We start from the raw sequence: 12,435 nt of genomic DNA, 5'->3' as shown, positions 1-12,435 counted from the left end.
CTACAGCCACACATCAAGAAAAGATGAGGAGGAACTAAGGTGAGGGATGCCTTTTTCTTTCTTCCCAAGTCTCCCTGATCAACTCTAAGAAACCGAGGTAAGGGATGCCTTTTCCTCTCTTCTTGTAGATGTGTAGTTCCCTGACCAAGACCCTTACTCCTTTGGAGTCCCTTCCTGGCATTATAGGCTATAGGAAGAGTATCAGACCCATAAATAGTTCAATATCGTTTACTTGGATGCCTTCCTGGTTGCAACTGAGCTAAAGCAACTCATTTTCTTTTGTTCTGGGGCATGGCCATGATACAAGTTGGAGAATGAGACATGGCCACCTGAGGGACACCACCTTCCAGATTTTAAAAGGAATAGGGTTAGGGGTGGGGAAAGTGGCTCTTTTTCTTCTGAACTTAGCAGTGTAGGACTGTTCCCAGCCACCCTACTTTTCTCTCTTCCACACTGTACCACTGGGGGAAGGAACAAAAGAACATCACACCCACATCAAAAGCAGACAGGCAAATGGAGTCCACAGGGCAATCCTCACCCCTGGCTCCATCCTTCCTAAGGTAAGACTGGGTCCCCTTACCTGTCCCACCCTATCCTGGAACCCCTGCAGATGCTGGAGGGCTTTGTACTCTGCAAGAAGATGTAGTACTCTTTTAAAGGGGGACCAAGGGGAGGTGCCACTATAAGACCTGAGACAAAGCAGGGGGTTTGTTTTCCAGACTTGGATGTAAGTCAGACCCTCTCCAAAGCAGAAAAACATCAGGTTCTGGCCACTCCTGAAAGATACCAGTATCAAAGACAGGTTAAGTTTCCAACTGGAGCGCAGGCTGTAACTCCTCAAGACCAACTGGGATCCTCTCAAGACCCCAGTTAGGATCCTAACAATCCCCTTGGAAACTAGTATCACAATCACTTCCAAGCCCACACTATAGAGGGATTGAGCAGTCCATGGAGGCTTCTTCCTCATTCATTTCCCACGGTTAATGGCTATAACTGGAGCCAACTGTGGTTAGTCTACCTCAGGACTGAGACTTTGAGGAATATCCCCAAGTAGCTGCTGAAACTCCGTTTGTTTTGGGGAAATTCTCTGTCTTCTCCAGCCTGTCATGGACTGTGTATTTCCACTTTGGTGGAAAAAACATGGCATCTGCTCCTTTGTTGAGCTGACAAGGTTTAGAGCTGAGAACAATTCTTTCTACATGTGTTGAGGGTCAAATAAACTTGTGTTAAAATGGCAGTTAATCCTGTCTATCGCAAAGTTTTCATGGGTTATTGTTAAGAAAGTTTTGCTTGGGTGATAAATAGGGTTACACTTACATCTTTTCCAAGAATAAATTGCTAAAGCATTGGTTAGGTTTGTGCTTTTAAGGATATTTGGGTCTGCTGGTAAAAAATAGTTAATCTTAAAAGTTTTCATGGGTAACTGTTAAGATAGCTTTTGAAATCTCTGGTAAAGGTTATTTGAATCTGTTGGTAAACATGATGCTGTCAACCCAAACTCAGGAAGAAAAGACCAATAGCTTTCTTAGAAAGGTTGAGGCTCTCATTAAGTAGATAGCTATCTCCCCCCCACCCCATTCTCCTGAGGCCGAGACCATTCTTAAAGACCCAATCGGCCCCAAATATTCAGAAAAAAACTGTGTAAGTTGGCTCTTGGCCCCAAGGGACACTAGAAGAGCTCTAATGAGCTCTAATCAGCAGGACTTTTACAACTGGGACCATTCCAGAGTCAAACCCTGGTCCCCAATGGGAGAGTAAGGAAGAGAAGCTAAAGAGGAAGTATTGAGTCTTTGGTTGCAGCCTTGCATGCCATTTCCATCTTGGCCTCCCAAGGCTCTGGCACCAAATGCGATCTCTGTGGCCGCCGCACCCCCTCTTGGCAAAAACCAAGGCCCTTGTGGAGGGGGTCACTGGAAATCTGAATGCCCTTAGGGACCTCAATCTGCAAGAGGTCAGGTGGCCAGCACCTCTGATTGGGAATGATGGGGACTAGGGCTCTACATGGTGGCTCCACCGAAGCAGTTCAGCATAGGGAACCCAGAGCCTCAGGTAATTCTGGAAACAGAAGGAAAACAAGTCAATTTCCTTCTTGATACTGGAGCACCTTTTCTATTCTACTCTCTGCCCTGGGCCAACTGTCCAACCACTGTGTTGTCATTAAGGATGTCTCTGGGCGACCCATAGTCAAATTTTGTCATCTGGGATACACCTGGGGAGCTGTACTTTTCTCTCATTCTTAATACCTGAGAGTTCCACACTTCTCTCAGGTAGAGATTTTAACGCATATTGATAGCCCCTGGACAAACTAGCAATTGCCTCTCTTTATTAGAACCTGATATTAATTGCCAGGTTTGGGGAACTCAGGCTGAAGTGGGTCAGGCCTTAAAAGCAGTTGTCAGCCCCATACACCTTAAGGACACCCTCAACTTTCCCATGACGGAAAGGATTTTTGGGTATAAGAGGACATTGTTGCTTGTAGATACCAGGATATGGAGAAATAGGAAATTCTTCTATTGGTCTATCGGTTGACCAAGGACACCCAGATGGCTGGTACACATCTATTAATGTGGGATCCAGAGTTAGAAAAAACTTTTAAAAATCTCAAGAAGGCCTTGCTCAGTACCCCAGCTTTAAAGGGAATGGCCTTGGGTGCCAGGGAGCTAGCTCAACAGCAAATGGGATATTTAAGCAAAGAGTTGAATCTGATCGCTTGCGGCTCCCTGGCATGTCTTAGGGGCAATGGTGGCTGCCCACTCTCTTGATTCCCGAAGCTACGAAGTGCTTGTTAGAGTCTGTCTGGGAAGGCCAACAGCACAGTGCCTGAATTTGAAGCCTGAGTTCACCATTCCAGAGTCAAACCCTGGTCCCCAACTTGGCCTTAAACAATCCATTTGTGAACCTAGAGAGGACCTCAAACTAGTCTTGAAGCGACAAGACACAGAAAATGTTACTCTTCCTATATTCTCTATGTCTCACAGAAACCGTGCTGTACTCAGTCTTGCACTGTGCTTTGAGCCTTGCCTTTTAAATGCCCTAACCTGCTTTACAGGGAGCCTCACATGGAGGTTGAACCGGTATCTATAGGGGACCCCTCGATAGATCAGGACAAGAGGAACCCTGACTGCCACTCTCCAACCAGCCCCTAACCAGCAGGAAGTAGCTATGATGTCATTGCCCTTTTCCCCTAACATAAGTTAGGGTTACCTCTTCAGAGGTAAAGAAGCATGAGGGTAACCCTCTAGGTCCCCTCCCTCTTTGGGAGCTTTGTACTATTGCTCAATAAACTTCGCTTTGCTGACCACCAGACAAAAACAAAAACAAAAATGGGGCACCTAGCTGGTTCAGTTGGTTAAGTGTCTGCCTTTGGCTCAGGTCATGATCCCGGGGTCCTGGGATCGAGCCCTACATGGGGCTCCTTGCTCAGTGGGGAGTCTGCCTCCCACTCTCCCCACCCACGGTCTCTTGCACACAGGCCCTCTCTCTCTCAAAATCTTAAAAAAAGAAAACATGAGGGTACAAGTTCAAAGAGCAGACAGAAAAATTAGCCTTACCCAAGAAGTAGGTCATTTCACATTCAGAGATAGGAACAAAGAGAAGGAAAATTTAGCCTCTACTCTATTTAGAAACAGAAATTATGGAAGCCTATGGGAGATGAGTGAGTAGTGACAGTGAAGGGGCAGGACTGCAAATAGGAGCTTAAGAGTGTAGAAAAATATGACCTTCACCTTTTAACATGATAGCTTCAAAGTCCTGTATGTTCTTAACTCTCAAGTTTTGAGCCATTTCCTATTTTTGCATTAAGAAATTCAACTGGAATTTTATTGGAAATAAATTTTATTGGAATTAGGATAAATGTTTGAAACAATTTGGGAAGGAATGCCATGTTTACAATGGTCTTCATATTGATGACTATAGAATATATTACTCCACTTAAGTCTTTTATGTCAATAAAATTTTAAAGTTTTCTTCATGTAAGTAAGTTCTGCATATTTCTAATGAATATTCCGACAGATTTTTATATGGATATTTTGTTATTATTGCTACTCTGGAAGGGTCTTTTCAAATTTATTTTCTAACTGGTTATTGTGGGGAATAGGAAAGACTGATCTTTCATACTCATCTTTATTCAATCATTTTTTAAGCTCATTAATTCAATTTGTTTTTCTAAGATTCTCTTGGGCAGTATAGGTTTTCAATCACATTATTCTGAAGTTATTTCTGCCTTAAATGAAAAATTAGAAGCTCCATTTATATAAAAACATTTGTGAACCAATAATAAGTTTTATTTACCTGTAGGTACTTTCAAGTTGTGTATCCAGGAAGGTGTTCTGAAAGTAAAATGTCACACATTCTCCTGCTGGAGGTTTTTCAGGAACTTCAGGCAGGCAAAACACCACCCAGGAGTGAACTTCAGCAAAACTGAACTGGCCCGTTAAAGTCAGTGTATTCATGGGTCTGTAATTTAATAGTGGAGGTACACATTTGTGTGTGGGACTAAACGGATGTAATTTATGTACACAACACATGAACAAACAGAATTCTGCAACAGTGGTTAAACAAATATTAAAGTATCCACGAAGAATTTCATGGAAAATTTCATGGAAAAAGGAATGTTCACATCTGTGCTTTTAATATTCAATTAACATAATAGCTTTACAAATAAAATTCAGTTTATTCAGGTAGACTTCATTGTTTAAAAGTTCATCTATATAAACCACAAATTTATATAAAACCACTTACACAATTTCCTGAAGGAAAGAATCAGCATAATGTGAAGGCAAGGAATTGGGCTTTCAAGTAAAATACGCATGGATTTGAAACCTTGCTCCATTATTTAGTAGCTGTTTACTAGCTCTGAGCCATTGGACAAGTTAGAGAAAAATACCTGCAACTTGCAGGGATATGGAATAATACTTTCTGTTTTGCAAATTCACACACAAACATATGCACATATACACAAAAGGCTGTAAAATAAATTTAAACTAAATCAATTGGATAATTATAAACAGTTAAGAAAATGCAAAGTTTAAGGGATTAAAGATTCAGGAATTTTAAGAGGATACAGGATTAAGGAATCTAAGAACTAGAAGGGGCTTGTGATATCAGCCAGACCAGCACTTTCATTTGCAGATAAGTAAACTATAACCCAAAGAGATTAAATGCTATTCCCAATGCCAAAGAGGAACATTAGATAAAAGATTATAATCTTAGTCTCTTTATTCCTAGTTTGCTGTTCTTTCCAGCACACCATGCATGCTACCTTCACTAACAACAATTTAGACTTTAAAACAGGAAGATACTGCAAAGAGCATCTATTTAATGTTTTCCAAAAATCTTCCTTAGGAATATTTTTCCCTTACATCTTATTTAAATTACATATCTTTAAAATTACAAACTGCAATAGGAAAAAATATGGAGTTTGGCCTCTAATCATAATAACTGTTTCCTGTCAGCAACTTACTTTTCCAAGACTCCATTTCTCATTTGTAAATTGGAGACATTACTACCTGTCTTGCTTACTGTCAAACTTAAATGATACTGCCTATGCACCTAGCACAATGTACAGCTGAGAGAAAAGTATTTAGTAATGGTTATTTCTTTCTCTTTTTCATTTAAGCCCATGCCCTCTCATCTTTAGGAAAGAAAATGAAAAACTACCAACAGGAGGATGCTTAAATTGAAAAAGCAGTCAGAAATAAGAGACTATCACAACCAACTGCTTTACCAATAATCCCTGAGGTGAAATAGAAAGCAAATGTAATGTTTGAGGCTAATATTATAAGATCCCATTCACAGAGCAACTCGAATTCTAAATCATATTTATTCATCATAGGTGTTTGGGGGAGAGAGCTATTACTCTACTGATAGCAGAATGGTAATATATGAGAAAAATAGCAAAGTTCAACTCAAACCAACGTTTAAAAGAAGACCAATCTTATATTAAAAAATATGAATCCATACTGTTTAAATATTTAATTTTTAAAATGTATAAACAGCTACTGGAATTTATACTGTAAAAATCAGAAGGAAGTTTATTTGCATTACAGAATATCCTAAAAAATAAATTCCTTCCTCCTTTGTCCTACCTGTCATGATCAATAAAGTGAGTTCTTTGATGAAGTGAAAGGGGTTTGATAAGGTATTGGCGGACCTGACAGGTTTTAGGTTGAATCCTTGGAGTCACATATGCTTGAAGTGTGCCATACTGGCCTTCAATTGAACGAATCTGATTTAACACAAAAGAGCAAAGAAAATAAAAATAATCTAGCAGCATAACTTAAATGTTATCTTTAAAATGCTCAACATAAGTAATTAAGTAATTAGACCTTAATATCCTCTGTAATATTCTGAAGTAAATAATGACATTCTATTAAACAACTACTTTTTACCTAGAGTAAAGGAAAAATTTAAAAGATTTTGGCTGTCAAAAGCAAACTTTATAAAAATTATCCCCACCACATACATTTAGGTGATTTGTAAACACTTAGCAGTGCTATGCCATTCCAAAAAACAGATTCTCACATACTACCCACATCTAAAAACAAAGGTATATAATATATTTCATAAGATTCACATAAAAAATGGTTAAAATTTACATTTTTGTTGAGGGGATAAGTGAGTTTTTCAAATAACTAAAACTTAAATGGAATACTTCATTTCACATGAGGGAATTACAACATACTTATTGTTATAAAAATCTATTGACAGAGGGGCGCCTGGTGGCTCAGTTGGTTAAGTGTCTGCTTCAGCTCAGGTCAGGATCTCAAGGTCCTGTGATTGAGCCCCCTGTTGGGCTTCCTGCTTCATGGGGAGTCTGCTTCTTCCTCTGTCCCTCCCATCGCTCTGCTCTCTCTCTTTCTCTCAAAATGTTTAAGAAAAAAAAATCTATTGACAGAAAAAATGTTACCAAGAACTTAATTCTTAATTTTCTATGAAAATAGAGAAGTACATACCATCTAATTATTATGTATTTGGATTAGGAAATTCTTTTGAGCTATTTTAAATATACCTGGTTGGATATCCTGAGAATTCAAAACACTTACCAGAAAATAATAATTCATTAAACTGTGAAGAGCTAATCTTAAAGGAGTTGGAAAGCTGTCCAGCTTCTCCCTCCTGGCCTACTTTCCACTCCTCTCAATTCACATTCATGAGATAGACTGTAGTACTTGTATTATAACAGTAACTTCTCTAACCTAGCTGATATTTTAATTCATAGTTTTCTTAGCATGTTGCAGTTTGGGGGGGGGTGGCATGGCAGCGAATCAATGTTTTACCTCAATGGGGAACATAAATAAAAGTTTAAACCAAGGTTTTTTGCAAATGTTACACTGCAAATATTGCTCTAAATGAAAAGAGGAAAGATAAAAAGATAAAAAATGAAAATACAGACAAGAAATAAAAAATACATCTGATACAGCTATATTTCAGGGTTTCTTTTTAAAAGGTAAGTCTACACTGGCACGTAATTTTTTCCACTATAAAAAATCATATTGCTTTCTTTGAATATAACAATTCATATTCATTATTAAAAATATAAATAAAGGGGCGCCTGGGTGGCTCAGTGGGTTAAAGCCTCTGCCTTCAGCTCAGGTCATGATCCCAGGGTCCTGGGATCGAGCCCCGCATCGGCCTCTCTGCTCTGCAGAGAGCCTGCTTCCTCCAATCTCTCTCTGCCTACCTCTCTGCCTACTTGTGATCTCTGTCAAATAAATAAAATCTTAAAAAAAAAAAAAATATATATATATATGTATATATATATATAAATAAAGAAAAATTAGGATGAACATATAAGTCACCCAAAATCCTGCCACCCAGAGATGATCATTATTGCTATTTTGTAGTCATGCCTTCATACATTCCTCTATGCAGATGTACAAAAAACCAAAGTATAATATCATATGAATAAATTCTATTTATATTATAGACATCTTTGTTTTTATTTCTAATAATCACTTTTTTCCCTTTGCTTTTCCTAATCTCATCACATCCCACCCACTCACATCCCACCCATGCTCTCCCCCTACTGCATAATCTATCAGACCAGACAGGTGTGTTTCTTTTCATACCTTTCTTACATATATAAGGATTTTATCCACATTTTGTTTTTCATGGAATTCACTCCATGTTAACAGGAATAGATCAGTGAATTTTTTATTGCAGCTGTGCTATATTCCATGGAAAATATAAACAACTATTTACTCAACCATTTAATTATTAAATATTCACTCTGGTTCCACTTTTCTGCCTCTACAAACAATGCCGCAGTTAATTAAGTACATATCTGTGTGTATAATACTGTAATTTTATTGCTATAAAATAGATTCCTCCAAATGGGACTATTGCCTATTTTTCCAAAGTGGCTATAACAATTTTTATTTTCTTCAGCTATGATTGAGAGTGTCCTTTTTCTCAACCCTGCCATCTGGTGATGTTGCTTTTTAAAGTTTTTTGCCAATCTGCTAGATCCAGAAAATGGTTTTTTGTTTATTTTCATTTGAATTTCCCTAACAATAAGGTAGAATATTTTCTTTTAATATTTCTTAGCTATTTTGACTCCTTGTATGAACTGTCTATCCATCTTCTTTGTCTACTTTCCTTACTGGGTAGTCTTTTTTGTTGATTAATAAAGTTATAGGCAATCTTTGTATTTTTTTTTATATTTACCCATTACCTAGAAGACAACTAAATTTCATTTTTAAAAATAATTAGGCACTTAACTCATCTGAATTTATTTTTTATAAATGGTATTAAGTTAAGAATCTACTTAATTTTCTTTCAGATAGATGCCAAATCTACTTAATTTTCTTTCAGATAGATGCCAATTTCTATTTAAAAATTGGGTGTCAACACCAATTTTTAAATAGAAAAAGTAATTTAATAGAATTTTTCCCTACATAAAAATGTCATGCAGGGCACCTAGGCCGGTTAAGCGTCTGCCTTAGGCTCAGGTTATGGTCCTGAGGTCCTGGGATTGAGTCCTGCATTGGGCTCCCTGCTCAGCAGGGGGCCTGCTTCTCCCTCTTCCACTCCCCCTGCTTGTGTTCCCTCTCTGGCTGTTTCTTTCTGTCAAATAAATAAATAAAATCTTAAAAAAAAAAAGTCATGCATTAAATTTCCATAAATGTGTAGTGGGCTCTTTCTAGACTATTCTGTTGTACTCCCCATTTAATTAGGCCTTATAAATACCCTACATTATTTTTATTATAGTAGATTTTGGTACATTTTACCATATGGCAAGTTAAGTTCCACCTTTTTCTTCTTTTTCTCACATCTATTATCGCATCCAATTTTAAAAAAAGAACACAGCTTTTTAATATTTTTAGGCCTACTTCCCAATTTAATGGCACAGTCTTGTTCAGAGTGGAAATGTAATTTAAAATGCTTATTAAGTTACATAAAAAATTTATTCCAGTTTTTAATTTTTCTTTCAAAATACACAAAAGGGAACTTAAGCAGACTAAAATTGTTTAGAAAAAAACCCTACATTTCACTGGAATTTCCTTAACTAGATGTGAAAAAGTAATTATGTAATAGCATCTCTCTTGAAAAAGAAACGGGCTTTGAGTCTGAACATCATCAACACTATGATAAAAGTTGTAGTCCTTAATATTTAGATCATAAATAAATCAAAAATAATTTTTTAAAAACCTTACACAAACCAAATAACTAAAATACATTTGTGTGCTATAATCTAATTATAATTATAAAATTATAAATTATAAAATTTAAAATCTCTTTTAATTATAAAAGAGATCATGTTACTAAATTCCTAAAGAAAACATTAAAAGATTTTCTCTAGAATAGATGGTAATAAATGACATTGGAAATTTGGGTGGTAGGAAAATATAGGGCAAATGCTCAGATACTTCAACAACCAAATTATGGACCATGACTGAATCAAACAAACTGTAGAAACAAGAATCAGTGAAATCTAAATACTGAATATTTGATGATACTAAGGAATTATTATTAATTTTTAATAATTGTTAATTAACAATATATTTTCAATGATTGTTAATCAACAATAATTTATTTTTATTAGGTGTGATAACAGTATTGTGTTTTTGGTTTTTTTTTTAAGATTTTATTTATTCATTTGACAGACAGAGATCACAAGTAGGCAGAGAAGCAGGCAGAGAGAGAGGGAGAAGCAGGTTCCCCGCTGAGCAGAGAGCCCGATGCGGGGTTTGATCCCAGGACCTTGAGATCATGACCTAAGCCAAAGGCAGTGGCTTAACCCACTGAGCCACCCAGGCGCCCCTGTGGTTATGTTTTAACAAATAGTTCTCATCTTTTGGACATATGTACTGAAATATTTACAAATGAAATTATGAAATATCTTGTATTTGCTTCAAAATAATTTAGAATGGACAGTGACAGTATAAACAAGAATGCCATGAGTTGATGACTGTTGAGGCTTAAGTTATTACCTTTATATATGTTTGAAACTTTTCCATAATAGAGAATTAGAAAAAAAAAATTCCACTCAGAGGAAATTCAGGATGGGTAATTTTAGAGAAGCCACTAGCAGAGATAATGGTTGGGGCTGAGTTAAAACCTAAATGGTCATCCAAAAGTCATTACTCCAAAATGACTCATTTCAGGGAGAAAATGATACAAAGAAACGATATCATAGCAAGGTATAGCAAAGGGAAGAAAAGTTCAAGCTTTCAATTAAAGGTAATTTCAAACATTTTTACCTTGAGTTCCAGCCTTGTGGTATTTGCCTGGCACCGATAAGTAGCGAGAAGAAAGTTGTCATTTGACTGGGAAGAATTCAAAGTTGAGGAAGAAGGATGAATTCACATTTTTAATAATAAAAATATCAATAATAATAATGGTTACCATTTACTAAGCACAATATCCTTTGGGTGACACTGAGATAAGTGCTATTTTTATTCTTGCAAACAACCCTATGTGAAGTTTTACTAAGTAAGTTTTAACAGACACAGAAACTGCAGCATTACAGGTTAATAAAATTTCCCAAAAGCTAGTAAGTAATGAAATTAGAATACAAATTCATATCTTTTAAGACTCTAAAGCTCATGCTCTTTCCATCCTGATCTTCTACAGTAACATTTAAATATTAATTGTCCTAAAAATTTAACTGACAGCACACACTTCTAATGTTTATATCAAGACAAAAACATCAGTGTTTCGTGCTATCTTTGACTTTAACAAATACTTACAGAGGACTAAGAAATATCTCCTCTGAATTTCCAGCAAATAGCACAGTTCCTGGGATGATACTGTAAACACTCAATACATGCTTGTTGAAATAAACTTAGAGAGGTTACTTCAAATATTACTTCCTGAACCCAAATATTAAACTACTAAAAATAGAGAAATAGATCTGTGTGCAGGAATTTCAAAAACAAAGCAACATGAAATATTTAGTATTTAATTTTCATGTACTGCTATTTCCCTATTTTTAATAAATATCTGAATAAAAAAGATGATAATATTAAAAAGAAAATTGGAGCATTTTAATTTCGAATCACTTAAATTTAGTAAACACAGAATATCAGTCCACCTAAAAATAAATATGCTTTCATATGAGTAAAAAAAATGTTACATACTCAAGTATTTATGGCTAAGATGATAAAGATTAAAATATATGAAAATTCTGAGATTAGGTTTGGGATGGGAGAGGGAGAACAGCATAAAACAAGATTGGTCATTTGTTGAAGTTAAATGATGAGTACATGGAGGTTATTACACTACTGTCTCTACTTCTGTATATACTTGAACCTCCATAATGTTTTTTTTAAAGCCATCATTATAGAAAATGGGTTTTAAATTAGTATAAAATACTCATTTTGAAGAATCCTGCAGTGTGGTAATAAAATAGGTTAATCTTTTACAGCAACTAGGAAATTAAAATTTTAAGATCAAGATCTTTTTTTAAAAGATTTTCTTTATTTGAGAGGGAGAGGGAAAGAGAGAGAGAGCACAGAGGAGGAGTGAGAGGGAGAAGCAGGCTCATTGCTCAGCAGGGAGCCCGATGTGGGGCTTGATCCCAGGACCTGAGATCATGACCTGAGCTGAAGGCAGACGCCCAAGCGATTGAGCCACCCAGGCGCCCTAAGATCAACCTGATTTTTTAAATGAAAATAAAAATGTAGGCCCCACTCTCTTACGTTTTAAACAGGGATGACAAATATGATACATATTATATAATACAACTTATAAAATCTCTTATCAAAAAATTTTTCTGTAAAATTATATTAAAGACTATTCCCTAATATAGCTATCAGCTTTGTTCTGCATCTACTCTTTTTATTCCTCCCTTTTTTGTGTGTATAACTACATGTCAACTCCAGTCACCACCTCCTGCTCAGGTTTGCCTTCTTCAATACTCCAGACATTTTCTTTACCCTAACTTCTCTTTAGGAGCCACACTTAGATCTGAGAATGCTAATCAGCTAGTAC

General features: G+C 36.4%; 1 protein-coding gene across 1 annotated transcript in view; it reads right to left on the bottom strand.

Annotated features, from left to right (window-relative positions):
* The window catches only part of BBS7 (Bardet-Biedl syndrome 7), a 47,501-nt gene that overhangs the window by 11,757 nt on the left and 23,309 nt on the right, over positions 1–12,435 (bottom strand). Inside the window, exons 13-15 of the mRNA XM_032858393.1 lie at positions 10,704–10,769; positions 6,087–6,226; positions 4,291–4,455 (exon numbers count right to left, since the gene is read on the bottom strand). Coding sequence (XP_032714284.1) covers positions 4,291–4,455; positions 6,087–6,226; positions 10,704–10,769 — 371 coding nt within the window. The remainder of the gene's footprint in view (positions 1–4,290; positions 4,456–6,086; positions 6,227–10,703; positions 10,770–12,435) is intronic.

The sequence above is a fragment of the Lontra canadensis genome, unplaced genomic scaffold (genome assembly GCF_010015895.1).
Source record: "Lontra canadensis isolate GAN:19392208 unplaced genomic scaffold, GSC_riverotter_1.0 scaffold1, whole genome shotgun sequence".
Lineage (NCBI taxonomy): Eukaryota > Metazoa > Chordata > Mammalia > Carnivora > Mustelidae > Lontra > Lontra canadensis.
Note: the sequence above shows the minus strand (reverse complement) of the source record. Positions and strands in the feature narration are given on the sequence as shown.